Here is a 19214-nt window from a genome sequence, read left to right as displayed (position 1 = left end):
AAAGAGCATGTTTATAGTATTCATCCCATATTATTGAATACAAAAATTATTGCATATCCCATATCTAAAGCTTTAGAGCCTACACTACTACTCGATTAGAGATTCATACTTGCATGTGATGTTGGATTTAAAAGTTGTCGTGAATGTTCTTAAGGCTTTTTATCATTGTGCAACACATTGTTCCTTCAAGCTTGGAAATTTGAGCAGCATTTTGGGATCGGTTGACTCCTTAATTCGAATCAATGCTCGGTTTAAATGGGCAACACCTCCTTAGATCAACGGAGTTCAGGCAACACCTTTTTGATAACATATCTCGTATTCTTCATGTTCTTAGTGCTCTTCTCATTTCTTCATCAATTTTGGAGTGAAAATGAATCGAAGACTTTCTTTAAGTCAAATTTATGCTTAGAAAATCATAAACTTGAGGCTTTTAAAGGGTAGAATGTACTGACTGAAAAAAAAGAATCAGCAATTACTTAATGATTCTTTCCCAAAAACTCTCTCAAAGAATTTCTCTTAGTCCTTTGCAAATCTATTTTTAGTTTTGATAAAATTTAGTCACATCTGCTTTCATAATGTTACTATGAGAACTGAACATTATTCTTCCATCACAGATATATGCCATTTTTTTATTGCCTATTTTTGATAAGCAATTTCGATAATATTAGTTATATCTTCTAGTTTAGATGTGTTTATTAACTAACTCATGCCTTGCATGAGTTTATTACAATTATTAAAGAAGAATCTAAATCTATCTGTTTAATTTATTGCACTTGAATGGGTTGAGTGAATTCTAATTATCTCAATTAGTAAAATTTACTGTTGTCAAATGAAAGACTTGAGATCAAATCACATGTACTTGAAATTACTATTAGGATATATATATAAATATAAGTAGTTAACTTTTCTGAAAACGTTTTTTGCTCTGTTGAACTTGATTTCCGTTAATCACATAAAACATTTTCACCAAAACAAATAAAGGGGTAGAATTCATTTACACAAAAGGCAAACCCCCATAAGTCGCAATGACCAATCAACCATTTGAATTATAGTTACACCAAAGTTACAGTTTAGGCTGCCAATGGACTTGTTTGAATGCATAAGAGATCCTGTTCAAACCTCACCTACAAAAAAAAAAAAAAAAAAAAAAAAAAAAAAAAAAAAAAAACAAACAAACAAACAAACAATTAGTGCCTTAGCCTATGATAAAGAGCAATCATCATGAAGTGGACACTATAGGGCAAAATTCTATTGCATCGAAAGAAAAACACCCTTAGGTCCAAAGAGATAACTTTCAACCCACCTAATTCAATTAAAATCCATCAATAATGTGTCGTGGAAGACTGGAAGTAGATATAGCATGAAACTGCCTAATATAGGCATCAAATGCAGGAACAGGTTTATGGCAGTCTGTCACAGCTTGGAATTCAACACACAGGGTGAATCAAGGAAAGTCTTTAAGAAGAAAAATAGATTCATACGATACCAGCTGTAGTATTCTATTAAGCTTAGACCTGTTAAGGAAGATTCACTATAGAATTAAATGACCAGATTCCCTTAATCAAAAGCAGAAAGATTCAATTTGGAATCTATTTGAATACCACTTATTGCTAAAAACACTGTAGTAAAATAATTTTTAAATGCGTGAATAATGCCGTGGGAAGTTATATTTGCAGAAAGAGGTACTTGTGGGTCCTATGAACAGTGCACGGGACCCACCCAAGGAAACGCAGATGCGGATAGCAACGCGTTTCCACTCTTGATGCATAATTTAGTTGTCCATGTTAAATATAAAAACAAACCATAAAACATAAATGATGGAAGAAAACTAGACAATGGCACTTAGTAATTGATTAATGGTACATACAAGTTCATTTTCTAAACTCATGTTTATTAAGTAATATCTAATACATAATTGTGGGTAAATATTGGGTGCAGTCTATATTAGCAAATCCAAAAAATTCAAACCCTGTCAAGATAAGCCCTCACAATTAATATCCACTAGGCTCAAAATTTTATATTCATCCTGATCAAGATCATAAAACTAATTAAATGTAACACATCAACGCAGATTTTCACAGCCAACATTACAAACATCATAAAGTTATATACACAAAGCTACACTGCCAGCATGAAATATAATAAGCTCACCATGCCTCAAGCCTCAACATCTGAACGAGTTGGGAATTCAAGACCCTGAAGTGCAGGTATGTTTTCTAAATCCTCTTTTGAAAACAAAGGTAATAACCATAACACCTTCTTCGTGCCAAAAACCTTCAAGATGAAACAAAAAAGATCACACCACAATAAAATGAGACCAACACAGGGTCAAAAATGAAGAATTGATCGGATCCACAAGCCACTTAATATTATTATTGATAGTTAAAATTTGCTTGGACAAAGACTTTAAAGTGATTTCTTGGCAGAAGACCAATAAAAAGCCATCCAAGGCTGCAAGTCAAGATATTAAATGACTTATATTTCTTTTTGGTAGGACATATATTAAAATAAAATAAAAAAATTCACAGTGATTATCATATCCTTTGAATGATGTCCCTCTAAACAGGATTATAATCTTGCCTTCTCTCTCTCTCTCTCTCTCTTTCTAAAATCATCTTTCAGAAGTCAATTCTTCCTCAAATTTTGTGAAAATACAAAGTAATAGGAGAAATTCCAGATAGCATGTCCACCGGCTCTCACCTGCTCAAAATTCTTCTTCCTGCCCAAGTCATACCTCCACCTGATTGTTTTTTTCTTCTCGTAAACCTGAAACATTGTTTTCAGATGATTAAATACGATATTTAATTGAGGCTTCAACCATCAAAAATCAGGCAGCACTTGTTTCCATAAGGGGTGAGAAAATTTTGAAATAATGAAAATGAGATTATTTGTATATTGAATGTCATTGAGGATATGATAGCCCATGCATTATGCAACAATATATCCAGTTACACAACATAATTCATGCACTTTTCACAACATGTTAAATTGCTAAACTTTGGTTGGTGGGTGAAAAAGTAAGGATAGTGGTGATGCTTATGCCCACCAATCACAACTTGCCACCTCATTGAATAGTGAAAGAGGTTGTGAAATTTGTTGCCTCTAGTATTTCTCTTATGCAATAATTACTCATTTCTAGGCTATCATAACTTAAAATAGCTGACAGAGTTTCTCGTACATCCCCAAGAACAGATTAATTGCAGGTCACAGCAAAATGTCAGAAACAAATCTAAGCAACAGAGGGCAAGAAGCCATGAACAAATTTACAGAATCAAAATCCAGAAAAAAGCTAGTGTGTTTATTACCTCTACTGACGTGGTATTGCTTGACACAAGAGACGCATGCATGATTATAAAACACAGAAGACTCAGGGCAAAGGCTAAATTTAGAACTGCATCAAGGTATACAATCTGTAAGGAACATGGTAACAATGAGAAAGCAGAAACTAAACATGGAAATGGAAAAGGAAAAAGAAATGATCAATTCAGGCAAAACACTTACCAAAAGCCAAAAAAATTATTGCAAGATTGCCAGGAGAGCTAGAATGGTTCATAGCTTCACTAAAGAATTGGATAAAATTAGGCAGCAAAACCAAGGTATCCATTGTCGTCTCCAGGAATGTATAAACCTATCAATGGAAAATATAAGAGGGGGGAAAAGTAAGCCAGGAAGAAAAGGAAAAGAAACTAGTCATCCTACCACCACTCTCCCGCCACCCCTCTCCTTTTTCATCTAAAAATTCAGAACCACCATAATTCAGTCAAGTTTACTGATGTCCTTTGTAATCAGACCTTATGAAGGTCCAAAGTACAAGTCATTAAATTGAGAAGAGACTTCATTTATGCATTTTTAGTTATCTAAATAAAAATAATATATTTAGCAGAATATTCCTAACTGATGTCATGGTTAAAATGTCTATTACCACATAGTATATTCTTCTGATAAACTTAAAATGTCTATTACCACATAGTATATTCCTAACTGATGTCATGATTTCAAAAATTCAAAAAGTTCGGGTCAGGAAATGGGAAAATTCTGGGGTTGAATTCACTTTCAAGCCCTCAAATTAAACATCTCAAATAGGTTACTAAAATATCTACCGAGTTCCAATTACTCCCTTTATCCCCCCTTTCTAAGTTACAAAATATATTAAAATAATAATGAGGAGTCATTCTTCTTGGGCCATAAGACCCCTGTCTCATAGGCATATTCTATTATTCTTAACCTTCAAAGAAGTCATTTCAGGTAGGCTACAGAATTGGAAGTCATTCTAATCATTTACTTTAAAATGCTACCAAAAATACCCAAACTTCTAGACACAATGCTGAAGAGAACTATTTGAGGCTTATCCTGCTTATTCAAAATCATGTACTGGGTGTTAAAACCCAGTTCTCTTGGTCATGTGGATTTTGCCAGCCTCCAAATCAAAGATAAATATCAGGCATATTTATTACTGTGGAACTGGAAGTAACTCATAAAGCTATCAATACATAGTTCTTAAAAGAAAGGAAGCGCCAGGGGGGTGGAACTTTACCAGGAAAAGAAGAAAAAACTTATAATTGTGTGCTCCAACACAATTAACAACCCAAACACAATGGTGATCCATCTTCAGAATACATCTTTGGCCTACACATGCATAACAGAAAGAATTACAAAATCTGTATGCTATAATATCATCATGTGTGATTCTGGCAATTACTGTAAACTGTATGCAAACAAAGGACTGCAGCAACATTCTAAAGGGGTGAAGGGCATCCAAAAGTTTTTTTTTTTTTTTTTTTTTTAGGTAGCATCAAAAAGTAAATTAATATTACAACAGTTGATTCTTTCAGACATGACGTACAGGCGATAAGAGCATATGTACAGATCAAAAAGAATGTTGAAAGGCATTTTAAAAATGGAAACAATTAATAAGTATCATTACTTGATAATTTGAATAAGTTTCACTCTATAACATGCTTCTTGTTTCACTAAGAACCATGTCACATGGCAACTTCTACAAAAAAAATAAATAAATAAAAGAAACAAAAACAAATACTATGTAGTATCTATGGTGACAAACCCTTCGGCCTTGGAAACACAAGAAAGAAAAAGAAAAGATTTTTAGTTCTCAAGCATTGGCCTTTGGTACATCCAATAAGTAGATGAAGGCAATATTTTACAACACAAAAGGAACAGAGAGGCAAACTACTGCTTTAGTCTGAAACAAGAAACCTCTCTTCCTCTCCTCCTTTTTTAACAGGGTATAGAAAAAAGAGCAGAAATATTCATTTCCCAATATCAAATATTTGAAAGAAATTTAGCCCATGATGTGAAGTGGCTCCAAGACCATGTTAAGAAGCATAACATCTTTTGGATATAGACACCAATCCTTAACATCATTTGTTTAAGAAACAAATTAAAATAACAAGTAACAAGGAGATTGACTTACAAATGGAGCAATGATGGCAACGTGGGGGCTTGCCATTTTGGCAATGGGCACAATAGCCAGCCTGTTTTCTTTCGAGTCCATCAGAAGACCACGTGGGAACTAAAGCATCAGGCGCGACATGATCAGACGATGTCATGATGGAACTACTACTACCACCAGCCTCCAAATTCTCCTCTTCTGTCACAGCAGGTCTCCAATTTTCAGGGACAGAACCGGGGTCCTTAAACACTGCCTTAAAGTAACACCACGATAACAGTGCAAGCTGCAAAGTGTTTGATAAATTATATAGCTTTGATTGTTTTCGGTGTTTTTCAAAAGAAGAAGAAGAAGAAGAAGAGAGAGGAAATTACCAGGAGATGGAAGAGGAAGAGGATGGCGGAGGCTAAGAGGGAGCGGAGGCCACCGCGAAGCAACAGTGGGCCCCAGGTGAGGACGACGACGGCGTAGTAGGAGACGGCGACGATTGCGGCGACGAGGAGTCATGAAGTAGCCCAACACTCTGAGACTTGAACGCGTTTATGTCCATTCCGGGACTGGAACTGGAACGCCGTGCTATCCAGATCTGTCGCCTGCTTCGGGGTTGTGATGGGAACAGGCGTTTCCAGATATCCGGAGCCAGGTTTAGAGTTGTTCTTGGATTGGGGATAGGAATTTCTTATGTTATGATTTCTTTTGATTATTTTAATTTGCTCTTTTGCTATAATTAAGGGTCCATACAGCTGATGAATTGAAGTACTGTAGTCACCCAAATGCTGCGTTACGATGTGCAAGTGTGTTTGGTACAATTGTCACACGTAAACGCGCTAGCGCAATCCAAACAAGTGTGTCAAATGCGCGTTACTGTCAAGTGTGTTTGGCATTGTCACACCGTATCCCAAAAAATCACTCTCATCAGGTGTTGTAAATGCCAAAATATTTGACATGAGTGAACAATATGCCCTCAAATATGAGTACTGACAGAAATGGTATAATGTTTAATATTTTTTTTATTCTCTTTTCTCTCTCCTCTCTCATCACTTTATAGTTTATTCTTTTCTCTTCTCTCTCATTCTCCCTTGGAGTCCTAGACATCAAACCTCTTCAACCCACTTCAATCACTCTTTTTTTCTTCTCACTCTTGTTGCTTTTCTCTCTTCTTCTCAGCCTCACCGCGCCACCTCCTCAACCTGATGTCGATCTCTGTTGCTGTGGTTTTTTTTTTTTTTTGGCAATGATTTGATACCCGTTTTGACAGTGGGTGGGTTAAGATAGTGATGGGCAAATCAGTGGTGGTGGGTTGTGATGGGCAGATTCAATGGTGGGTGAGTCGGCTGGTGATGGGCGAATGGGTTCCGAAGGATGCTAACTCGACCTGTGGATAGGTTCCAAAGGATGGGTCGGCGGTGGGTGGGTGGGTTGGCGGTGATAGTGGGTGGGTGTGTGGGATACGGTAGGTCAGTGGTGGGTTGTTTTTTTTTGTTTTTGTTTTTTTGTTTTTGTTTTTTTGTTTTGGTGGTTGTGATTTAATGGTGGATTCGGCAACGAGTGGTTGTGGGTTGAGTTTGGTGGTTGGGTTGATTTTGGTGGTTGTGGTTTTTTTTTTTTTTTTAATAAGGTAGTGTTGGTGGATGTTGGTTTGTGCCAGTGGTGACTGTCGGTGTTGTTGTGGCAGTGGTGGTTGTGCCGTTGTTGTTGTTGTTGTTGTTGATGATGATGATGATGGGAAGAGTTAATATATTATTTTAATGTATTGGAAATATTATTTTAATGTATAAAATTGAAGAATAAAACATCTAATGAATGAGATATTGTAAAATGATGTGGTAAAATAATAAAGTATGCTTTTAGTGTGTTAAAATGGCATTTTTTATAGAAAAACTTATAGGAATGCTCTAAGAACGGCTTTTTCAAGTGTGAATTGGCAGGTTATGGTTGGCTAAAACAAAAGGGAAATGGATTTTTTTTTTTTTTTTTAACGTGATAATTACATTGGTAGGGGAAATTGAAGCTTAGAAATTTCAATTTTAAATACTAAAAAGTGTCAGTTGAATTATAAGTCTTTTAGTAAGGGATATGAATGTTGAATAGCCAGTTTGTTGTTTTCGTTAAGTTAAAAGAGATTGTAATGCGGCCACTCATGCAACTACAAAGCTCTGTCTTAAATCCCTTGAGTATTTCTGTTTTAATAAAGACAATTTACCAAGAGTTTTAAATTGCCCAATTGTTCCTCTTTTTTGAATGAATATTGCAGCATATTAAAAAAAAAAAAAAAAATTTAGTGCAGGCATAAGAGCTTAATATATCATTTGAGATTTAAGCGATGAAATGGCAATCCTAAAATTAGAGAATTTTGAAGAATTTAATACAAAATTCAGTTGTTCGAATACCATATCTCATGCAATGTCAACTAACTTCATGTCTTTCATTGGTAACTGTGAAAGGAAGGAAAAACAGAAATACAAAAGAAAGGGATTCTACCTCAATTTCTTAAAAATTGCAACTAACAGTTAGATCCCAACTCCTCCCTATTTCTTTCTCCCATGTTACTCTCTCTCTCTTTTTTTTCTTTTTCTTTTTTTGATAGGAAATACTGGATTTTTATTAACAAATAGAATGTTCAAATACAAGTCTGTCCTGAGCACACATGTGCTCTAAGATGCTAGGACATTCCTCTAGCTAGGCTATATAGTCCTCAACATCCTTAGCGTGTTAGGCCAACACATGAGCAGGGACATTTCCCTGCCTTTTGGTATGAGAAAACTTCCACTGTCTAAAAGACGAGGCTTGGTTCATGAGTCCAGCTAACACGTTCGCCACTGAAGACAACGAGGAGGCCAGCCCTTGTACTGCGTTATAGATCTCTAGCGAATCAGTCTCTAACTCAATGTCTCTAACCCCCACGTCCCTGGCAAAATTAACATCAGTTTCCAAGGCTTTTGCTTCGGCTTTAACAGCACCCAGGGGACATTTCCATTTCTTGCTCAGCTCTGCGACCACTTCCCCAGAATCATCCCTGATAATTACACCAGCACCTGCTTGTTTTCTGTTTGAGAAGACGGCACCATCAGTGTTTACTTTATAGTGACCACGACTTGGTGGCTGCCACACCATTATGGGAAAAGCTTTAACCCGATTTCTAGATTTTAATTCATTTGCTGCAAGGAAATCATCAACCAAGTGCATGGCACCCCTCAAGAGGGTGCGACCTGCTTGTCCTTTACCACCCAAACGGAGCACGTTCCTATTCTTCCAAATACCCCAACAGACTGTGATGACCTTCTCCAGCAAACCAAGACCGGTATCTTCCCATCTCAGTAGGTTCTCCACCACATCCAAGAAACTCCATCTCGGAGGGATCTTAAAGGGAAGAACCAATTTACTTGTTGTCCAAGCCCCTTTAGCGTGATCATAGAACCAAAACAAATGGCAGATGGTCTCCTTTTCCTTTTTGCACAACTCACAAGTTCCACTCATTGCAATTTCATTTTGCCATGTTCATTTTTGTAGCAAGAATGCCACAACCTGCCTTCCATGCGAAGTGTTTAATTTTCTGTGGAACATTAGGTGCCATATAGCCTTTCATATCTTTCTACAGACCAAATTGTTTGAGCAATCCCCCAAGGCTAAGCGTTGCTGCTCCTCCAAAGCCAATGCATATGCACTTTTTACAGTGAATTTGCCACTTCTATTTTCTACCCATACTAATCTATCATTAGTGTCATTTGTGCTCAGAGGTATGCTCACAATTGCTTCCTTTTCCTCGAGTTGAAACCAGCTATTGAGCTTGTCCACGTTCCATTCGCCAGATGCTCTGTTTATAAGTTCACAAACTAGAGCATTTTCCACATTTGGCCTCACTGGCGTTAACACCTTATACGTACTTGGCCTGGGAATCCACTTATCATGCCACACATTGATTCTAGTACCATTCCCCACTTGCCACCTCATGCCTCTTCGAACAACCCCCTGAGCCACCACTAGGCTTTGCCAAGCATACGAAGGCCTCGAACCTAAAACAGCCTCAACAAAACTGCACCGTGGGAAATATTTAACTTTGTATACTTAGCTAAATAGTGAAGTGGAGTTTGTTTGCAGCCGCCACCCCTGCTTAGACAAAAGAGCCAGGTTGAAACTTTTTAAGTCGCGGAAACCCAGCCCTCCTTTTTCCTTCGGCAAGCACATCTTGTCCCAAATCAGCCAAGCCAGTTTTTTCTCATTTTTCATCTGCCCCCACCAGAATTGTGTGATCATTCTAGTCAGCTCCCTGCATAATTTATTGGGAAGCAGAAAACAACTCATCAGTAGGTAGGCATGGCTTGGGCCACTATTTAATTAGAATCTCCTTTCCAACATGTGTAAGTAATTTTTCCTTCCAACCTGAGACCTTGTTTGCCGCCTTCTGCTTGAGTTGAGCGAAAGTATTATTCTTAGACCTCCCCACTAGTGACAACGAACCGAGATAGGATTCATGAGGCTTGATTACCTGGGCACCAAACATGGATTTCACTCTCTCCTTTGTTCCCATATCAGTGTTTGGGCTGAAATATAGGGAAGTTTTAGGGCAATTTAATTGTTGACCCGAGGAAAGTTCATAGATTTTGAGAATCCTTTGGATTTTTGTAGCTTCACTTACAGTTGCTCTTCTAAACACCAAGCTATCGTCAGCAAAAAATTGGTGAGATATCCTAGGCTTTCTAGCTGAAGTAGCCACACCTCTAATAGCTTTTCTTTGGGCAGCACGGTGGAGAAGGGCAGACAAACCCTCATTATAAATGATGAAGAGGTAAGGCGATAATGGGTCACCTTACCTAAGCCCTTGGGTTGGTTGGATTTGGCCGCAAGGTTGTCCATTGATCCGTATAGCATACTTCATCGAAGACACACATCGCATCACAATGCTAATCCATTTCTCATGAAAACCTAGCTTCCTCATGATCTATTGCAAACACTCCCATTCGACACGATCATATGCCTTGCTCATGTCCAACTTTACTGCCATTTCACCACATTTGCCCTTCTTTTTCTTATTGATATGGTCCATCAACTCATAAGCCACCAAAACATTGTCTATGATGAGACGTTCCGCCACAAAAGCACTTTGATTCTCACTAATAATATCCTGCACACCATTTTCATCCTATTTGCAACCGCTTTAGACGCAATTTTATAAGCCACATTACATAAAGAAATTGGTCTAAAGTCAGTAACTTTTTCCGGATTCTTTATTTTAGGAATAAGTACAATGTGAGTGTCATGGAATTTTGGGGGAGCTCTATCATGATTTAGAAAAGAAAGTGTTGTGTGAATGATAATGGATTTAACAATAGGCCAGAAATAGTGATAAAATAAAAGGGGCATATCGTCTGAGTCGGGGGCCGTTAAAGGATGCATTTGCTTTAGAGCTTTTTCCACCTCCACAGCCCGAAAATCTTGGGTGAGTATAGAATTCATTTGATCAGTGACTTTTGAATGCATTGCGTCAATCAGCTCTGACTCCACCCTTGGCCGTGAGGAAGAGAAAAGTTACTCAAAATAATCTACAAACGTCTGACCGATCTGATCCGCATCCTCCTACCAAACATTATTAGAATCAAGGACCCTACTAATAATGTTCCACTGAAACCGATTCGAAGCTTTTGTGTGGAAGAAAGTAGTGTTCTTGTCTCCTGCCTTTAACTAGCTATTTCGGCTTCTCTGATGCCACATTTCCTCTTCGATGCCAAGCCACCTATTTAGCTCCATTTTCATTGCATAGATTGATTCTAAGTCCATAGCAATGCCATTCATGGATTCAAGAGTCTGGATTTTATTTTGAAGGACCGCTATTTGCTTTCCCACATGGCCGAAGGAGTGCTTATTCCATGATTCGAATGACCTTTGGCACTCCTCTAAACATGCCTCTAAAGGCCAACCCGAGATCCTGTTTTGCACTCTTTCCCATGCTATATCCACCACATTTTTACACTGCCCATCCTCGAGCCACATGGACTCAAAGCGAAACAATTCTAATCGTTGTCGCTATTGTCGGGGAGACCTAGCATCCTTGAGCACTAAAATGCTATGATCCGAGGTTGAGTTGGACACATGAAAAAGCTTCATCGATGAGAACACCATTACCCAATCTGTGGACACCAAAGCTTTGTCCAATCTTTCACGAATCCAGCCACATCTTCCTAATCTTCTGCTCCATGTATAATCCGAGCCCACATAACCCATGTCCCTCAAATGGCATCTATTAATTGCCTCACGGAAGCCCCTCATTTGACCTTTAGGTCTCACCCCACCCCCATCTTTCTCTCTAGCATACATTATCTCATTGAAGTCCCCCATGCAAACCCACGGCAGATTGCTTCTATGACTTAAGCACTTCAAAAGTTTCCATGAATCCTCTCTTTTTCCAGTCTTCGGATGCCCATAGAATCCGGTAAAATGCCATTTTTTCATCCCCTGTTCTTCAATAACGATTGCATTGATATGCCTAGGAGAGTACATCAGTACATCCACTTTCATTGAGTTTTTCCACAAAAGGGCCAAGCCACCCCACGTTGAACACTGGGGACCACCAGACCTTGCTGCCTTTCTATTTTCCTTTTTATTCCATTCATCTCAGGGACATCAAGCTTAGTTTTCATTAAGAAAACTAAGGTGGGATCTTTCTCCAAAACCACTTTTTGGAGGGCCTTAACTGTTAGAGGGTTCCCAAGCCCTCTACAGTTCTAGCTAATGGCACTTATTGCACTCGGCGGGGCTGGTTAACAGCCTCCACGATCCTAAGTGGTGTGCTAAGAGCTTGCCAAACTCCCTAACCTCTCCCTCCATTCTTGCCTTCTTCCCATTATCAACATAGTTTCCCAACTCATGCAAAGGTGACCGAAGTCTCGTTTTTATTCCCACCTCAACCTTATTAACTTCCATCAACATCTCAACCCCTTTGCTCTCTCCCTGAAGTTGCATGCATTCCTTACCTGAGTCAGTGTTCTTCCTAACGTAACCTCTGTTTTCTTTATTTTTCTTTTGGCCACCTCTAGTGGTCTTCTTCGTTTTGTGGGGCTTTATCTGTTTTGGAGAGATATGCCCCATTTTAAAATTAATACCAAGTTGAGACAAGCTAAAACGTCACCTGATGTTCCATCTTCATAATTGGACCCTAAGGTCCAAGAGCTAAAGTTTGGGATTGGGCTTTTGTGACAAGCCTATTTGCATGGGACCCTTCTTTTGTTTCCAACCTGTCAACATTCTAATTCAATGAGATTTCCTCCTTCTCTAAGTTTCCTTCCTTACTTGGTTCAGTGTTTACATCAAGAGCTTCTCTTGAGATTGCAGCATCGATATCCCGCAACTGCTGTTCGAAATTTGAAAACAACGAGATTTTCGGGATTTTGACTTATGTGACTTGACGGGGTATTAGCATTTCCCACGTCAGCCCTAGCCCCCACCTTCCTCTCCGTCTTACCTGGGTGGTCAGTTCTAAGAATATCGGAAACCGGTGTGCGCTCCGCGATATTAACCAATCTATGCTCCCTTGACTCAGTTTTAGCTTCCCTGATCCTAGTGACTTCATTTCTCGCCCCTGTAATTATCAGAGGTTTTTGGAGTTTATCCTGTATTGCACGAAGCCATGGGCCGAACTGCATCTCCTCTGGCCTTAGTGTTTCCTTGCTTAGAAGTCCTTGCAAACAATCCTGTTCATCGTGATCAACCCTCCCACACAAATAGCAGAAAATCAGAAGCCTCTCATATTTTTCAGGCCATGCCTGCCCAGTCGAACCTTTCGACCTCGGCACAACGGCATGGAGATGTCCATGAGTACCCTTATTTGTATAAAATTCCCAAGGCAGAACCCTTTCTCATTTGCATCCACTCTCTCCACCCCGCCTAGTGTTGCTCCGATACTCAAACCCACCGTCTTCGTTTGACACATAGTAGGTAGTCCATGGATTTGGACCCAAAACGGGGATTTGTCAAACTTGATATTTTTCACCACCTCACCGCTCTCCAGTTTATGAAGGATCAGTAAGTATTTATCAAAACACCATAGACAGAGGAAGAGCACTCTGTCCATGTCGTCCTTTGTTTGAAAAAGGAACATGACTTTGTTCTCACCCAGATCACTAGCTTCAAAAGTTTTCTCCGTTTTCCATGTCGTTTTCAACACTCTGGTCACAGACTCCAGGTTGACTCTTCTCTTTGTAAAAAACTTCCTAATGAGGACGAGGCCATCCTCTAGCACTGGTTTGTGGATTGTTACTTCCGCATCTTCTCTCGATGATAGCTTTATACCAGCACATCTCTCTGTGATCTCCTCCATGATTCCCCTACGAAACTAACCTGTTCTACCGCTTGCACGGAGAGAAATCTACCTTACGGCAACCCTTGTGCTAAAGATACCTCTTTCTTTCTCTTTGAAAATTCCAAAATTTGAATTCAAGGTCATATTGCATTTTTTATTTCCCTTTTCACGTGTTTGCTATTTAAAAAACCCAAACTGTAAGCCCTAAGAAAAGTAAACTTATATAAACTCTCTTTCTTTCTTTTGATATATTGGCTTAATGATAATAAACAATCATTACAGAGCAAACATCATAAATTAAAATTTTATCTAATCAATAATTTTTTTAAAAATGATCACATGCATTATTTTTAATTTTTTAAAATCAATTATAAATAGAAGAGAATTTTTATTTACTTAAGATTTTTTTGGGTGATATTTCAAATTTTCAATAGTTACAATAATTGAGAGGTATATTTAAACCTTGATTCTCCTAATAAAGGAGAATTGATTATACCATTGAAAGACACTTGGCATTTTTTTTTTTTAGAATATTAGACTGTGGGGCCAGAGAATTTGTGGTCCCAGTCCACTTTCCGTTAGGGCCCAAAACCCGAGCCGAGGAGAATAGTTGCCGAGGACAAGTAGCGAAAGTCCAAATGGCCTAGAGGTGCAGCCGAGGATGACCTTGTCCTCGGCATCCCGAGGACTAAAAGGGAATAACGACACGACATCAAAGGCAGCCTCCAAAGCGCTCCCAGAAGAAAAGGCGAGTGGAATGGGACTCGCATGGGGGTACGGTGTGGGAATGGTTCAAGGAAAAGACGTCACCTCCACATTGAATGCGCTAACAAACGTCCTAGCCACATTGATGGGAAAAGACTCCTGAACAGTGTGGCTTCGGTTATTGCAATTAACAGAAAGTGGGGGGAGGCGGCTGATGGGATAGGCACTCGAGTAGGTATCTGCCTGATTAACAGATGGAATGTCAGGATCAACTGAGAAGGGCTATATAATGTAAGGATTCATGCGCCAAAGGAAGAGGATGGTACCCAAAAAGAGAGAGGAATAATAAGAACATTAAGCTTCATGGACAAGATCCATGGACAACCTTAGTTCACCTCTGTGCGTCCACCATGAGTACCATGACTAACCATTATCCAGTGATCGAGGCCTAGCCTTTCAGCCCACTCTCTACAAATTTATTGTTTGGGCCTTTAACGTACAAACCCAATATCAATTTGGGATCGATACAAATTGAGTCCTTACAATTGGCGCCGTCTGTGGGAAAGGCTTGTGCGTTGGCACAAGCGGTGGATTGAGCTCCTATCAGACAAGGTTCTGCGAAAAGCCCCTCCATCACTTCCAGCCGCCTGCTGTTGTTGCCCTAATATAAAGTTCCACTAGGGGCTACGCTTCGAAGCGCTAGTGGCGCGGACAATTCTAAAGGCTTCCAACATCAGGTCAATGCTCCACACCTTTGCCGAGGGGCTAATCCTTGAAACTTAAAGAAAATCTATGAGGAAACTAGATGCTCCAAGAAAATCTAAATGCCAGACACGGCCCAATAGCACGCACGACACCTCAGATGATACCTTTGGCTCCCTAGAAGTATGTTCAGATACAAGTTCAACGCTCCATGGGCATAGGTAAGTTAGAATTTCGGGATGTAATCCCAAATAAATCGTATGCACAACCATTCATACATGTTAAAATAACTAGTTCAAAAACCACGAGGTTCGCAACAATAGTAAATATCGGCAAGGGCGACAAACATGTAATTTAAAGGAAAAATGAAGAAAAGAATTTCATATAAGTGATCAAAGAGTTCAACTGCAAGCAAATTCTAAAGTCCTCAAAACAAAAGGGAAACTAGTTAACAGTTAAACTAGAAACAAATACAAAAGTTTGCCAGGGCTTCTACTTCTTCGATTTCGTTTTGGCCACATCCTGGGAAGGCCGAGCAGGATCAGTCTCGGTGCTCTTGGAGACATAAGTAAGGGGAATAGCCTGAAGGGGCTGAACAAAGATGGCTGGCTCCTCGGCATCAGAGATCTGAGCACTGACCGTAGACTCGGCAGCCTCTTGAGACATCTCGGGATTCAGATCTCCAGGTGCTTCTGTCGCATCATGAGGCTCTCCTTCCTCGGTCGACTCGCCAGGAATGACAATGTGCTGAGCAGCTTCTGACTGAGCAGCCTCAGCCTCCTGTGGAATGCTCACAGCCTCGGAACTGGCGGAGGCGGTCTCACGGATGGCTGGAAGGTAAAATACGCTCTTTACCTTCCACAAGTCGGATGAAGCCTCCACCCCAGCTCGTTTGAGGGCCTCGCCCCAAACCTGGGAGCAGTATAGTCTGCATACACCAGGGATTTGAGCTTTAAGGAGGGCCTGGGTTTCAGCCATCCCAGCCTCGTAACCCTCATCCTCGGCCTTGTCCTTAGCAATCTCGGCCTCAGTCCTGGCAAACTCAGCCTCCTTCCTGGCCCTCACGGCTTCATCCTTGGCAAACTCCGCCACGCCCTTAGCGTTGTTTGCCTCGATCAGTTTCTTCTTCAAATCACTGATCTGCTCCTTAGCAATCTGCAATTGCTCCTTAACAACAAGTAGGTGCTTCGTCTGTTCCTCGGCCAATTTTTGGGCACCAGACAAACTTGCTTCGGCACTATCCCTGGCTCTGGCAGCCTCTTTTAAGTCCTCCCTAACCTTCGCGAGGTCAGTCTTGGAAGTTTTGAGGGTCCACGCAGCATTTATACATTTATTGCGCTCAAGCTCGGCGGTCTTACTCTGCCCCTTAACTTCTTCCTCCATCCTATAGGTAGCCTGGATAGCTTGCCAATTGAAACAAACATATTATGAACGAGAGTCTAGGAGCAAGAACCGACGGAGCTATAAGTTTTAGGAGCCTTACCATACCCAGGTACCTCTTCATGCTGAGGAAAACCTCCTGCATCCTCATATTCTTCAACTCTTCCATATCAGTAGGAAGCAGCAGGGTCCTCCTTAACACGTTAGCCACATAACCGCCTTCGCCGTCTCTAAGGTTCCTCATGGACGCGTCTTCCAACAATGGCTCCCCATGGAGCATTGGGGCGAGAAGCCAAGCACTCGGCGTAGATTGGGCATCGATCCCTTTTCCCTAGCCTTGATGCCCGATCTTTAACTATTTTTGAGCTCGCGAGGCTTCGTCCCTCTCCTGAGAGGATTGGGATTTTCTCCCATCCACTGGTTCCTTACCCTTGGGACTCCTCTTTCTCTTTGAGTCAGTGGGCTCCGGCTGAGGAGGCAGATCTGATTGAGGAGGAGCAGGAAGTTTGGGGCGGGGAGATTGTGGCTGCGACTTGGAAGAGGAGGACCTAGTTTGGACGGGCTGGGGCTGGGGTGGGGGAGTTGGAACACTGGATTGCGGCTTTCCCTGTGCACCCTTCCCCAGTTGACCCTTAATGAGGTCGAATAAGCTGGTCGGGGGCTTTCTCTTGAGACCCATCTCGGCTCGGGAGGATGTTCCCATTGACAACAGTTCTACTTCGGACAAGTCAGGGTCACTCAGATCACCAGAAGGATCCTCGGATGGGTCAGCTTGGTCAAATGCCCCAAATCCCTCCTCGGACAGACCCAAATCACCTTCGTCCTCTGTTGCCTGGTGAGATGGGGAAGAGCCCGCCAACGGGATGCCCTTCGGGACAGGAGATCCTTCGGAGATCAAAAACCTGTGCTCGATTACAGTGATTTTCGGAAGCCGAGGATTGTTAGCGCTAATCACGTGCTTTGGGTCGGCAAATAACTTCTGGATGGGATCGTACCCTAAGATTTTATGAGCGGTTCTGACTTGACCATCCTCATCATTTACAAAAACCGCCGCTTGAAGAACAGTCTCCAAATCCACCCAGTTGACCAGATGAAAGTGTTAGTGAAAGGCGTGTGTATCTGCAAAAAAAAGGGCATGTACATGGTTAGTAACCAAACCACACCAAATTAAGACAGCGCAAAGGATTGGCACCCTCCTACTCTCTATACCCCACCTGGTTCTCCCTCCACCATTAGGCAAGGAAGGCCATCATGCCATTCCCCAGATACGATAAGAAAGTCCTTATTCAACCCTTTGTTGGACTCGGGGAGGCACTGGATCAGCCGAACCCTATCGTCTCTTGTCTTCATGTAGTAGGATTTACCCTTCAAATTTTGGAGATTGTAGCACCAATTTACGTCATGATGGGTTAGTCTTAGCCCCATTTTTTCGTTTAAGGCATCCACACAGCCTAGAATCCTAAACATATTGGCAGCGCACTGGGTGGGAGCTAATCGGAAATGCCTAAGGTAACTCCTCATTACCGGCCCCATGGGGATTCTCATACCCCCCTCTACGAAGGCGAGAAGGGGAATTACCACCTTGTCTGTCCTTCTCTGAAGATACTACTCCCCCACCTTGCAGTGCCTCAAACTTACGTTGAGGGGAATCCTATAGTCGGCGATGAACTTTTCCATCACCTCTTTGGTCTCAACCAATTTTTTCAGTTTAACCATCTCTAGGAACTACTAAATAAACTCAGAGGATGACGGGAAAGGGAGAAGAACAAGAGAAAAAGAAATCCAGAAACGAAAAAGCACGAGTTAGTGAAAGTAGAGAACTTACGGGAAAGAGGAAAGGTTTGTCGGACAGGCTATTTGTGCTGGAGATAGACTTGAATTTGGATGAAAGTTTGACTGAACCCAGGATATGTGCGTTGGAACTCTTAAGTGCAAAAGTGAAGAGACAAATCAGTTCCAAAAATTATTTATACCTCCCAGCGAAAGTAACTGCATGAATTTTCTCGCCCATAAAGGTAAGGAAATCTTCACCGTTAGATTACCATTGCGCGGTTGAACGTGGGAAGCACAAAGCCGCCTGAATTTAATGAAGACACGTTTCACCTTCCAAAGCTCCAAGAACGTGCCTCGGGCAGACGAAGAGTCTCTGGAACTGATAGATGACAAGGATTGACAAGTTTTGACAGAGGCCTGATGTCATCAAAACCCTCATCTCCGTCCGAGGATCCGGACAGCAGGATTTTGAGAGGCTATTGTGGGGCCAGAGAATTTGTGGTCCCGGCCCACTTTCCGTTTGGGCCTAAAACCCGAGTCAAGGAGAATAGTTGCCGAGGACAAGTAGCGAAAGTCCAAATGGCCTAAAAGTGCAACCGAGGATGACCCTGTCCTCGGCATCCCGATGACTAAAAGGGAATAACGATACGTCATCAAAGGCAGCCTCCAAAGCGCTCCCAGAAGAAAAGGCGAGTGGAATGAGACTCGCATGGGGGTGCAGTGTGGGAATGATTCAAGGAAAAGATGTCACCTTCGCATTGAATGCGCCAACAAACGTCCTGGTCACATTGATGGGAAAAGACCCCTATACAGTGTGGTTTCGGTTATTGCAACTAACAGAAAGTGGGGGGAGGTGGCTGATAGGACAGGCACTCGAGTAGGTATCTGCCTGATCGACAGATGGAAGGTCAGGATCAACTGAGAAGGGCTATATAATGTAAGGATTCATGCGCC

General features: G+C 41.1%; 2 protein-coding genes across 2 annotated transcripts; both read right to left on the bottom strand.

The window, feature by feature from the left end:
* Window positions 1-912: 912 nt before the first annotated feature.
* Window positions 913-6108, bottom strand: LOC115958320 (probable protein S-acyltransferase 12). Its single transcript, XM_031076721.1, is given in 10 exon segments — window positions 913-1124; window positions 2152-2274; window positions 2701-2766; window positions 3306-3391; window positions 3502-3628; window positions 4535-4626; window positions 5432-5693; window positions 5782-5911; window positions 5913-5936; window positions 5938-6108. Coding segments are annotated over 9 exon segments (924 nt in total). The 5' UTR covers window positions 5958-6108; the 3' UTR covers window positions 913-1124; window positions 2152-2157.
* Window positions 6109-8119: 2011 nt separating this feature from the next.
* Window positions 8120-8884, bottom strand: LOC115956973. Its single transcript, XM_031075229.1, has one exon. The coding sequence runs from the start codon at window positions 8882-8884 to the stop codon at window positions 8120-8122; it is 765 nt and encodes a 254-aa protein (XP_030931089.1).
* Window positions 8885-19214: the final 10330 nt, after the last annotated feature.

The sequence above is a fragment of the Quercus lobata genome, chromosome 8, assembly GCF_001633185.2.
Source record: "Quercus lobata isolate SW786 chromosome 8, ValleyOak3.0 Primary Assembly, whole genome shotgun sequence".
Taxonomy (NCBI): Eukaryota; Viridiplantae; Streptophyta; class Magnoliopsida; order Fagales; family Fagaceae; genus Quercus; species Quercus lobata.
Note: the sequence above shows the minus strand (reverse complement) of the source record. Positions and strands in the feature narration are given on the sequence as shown.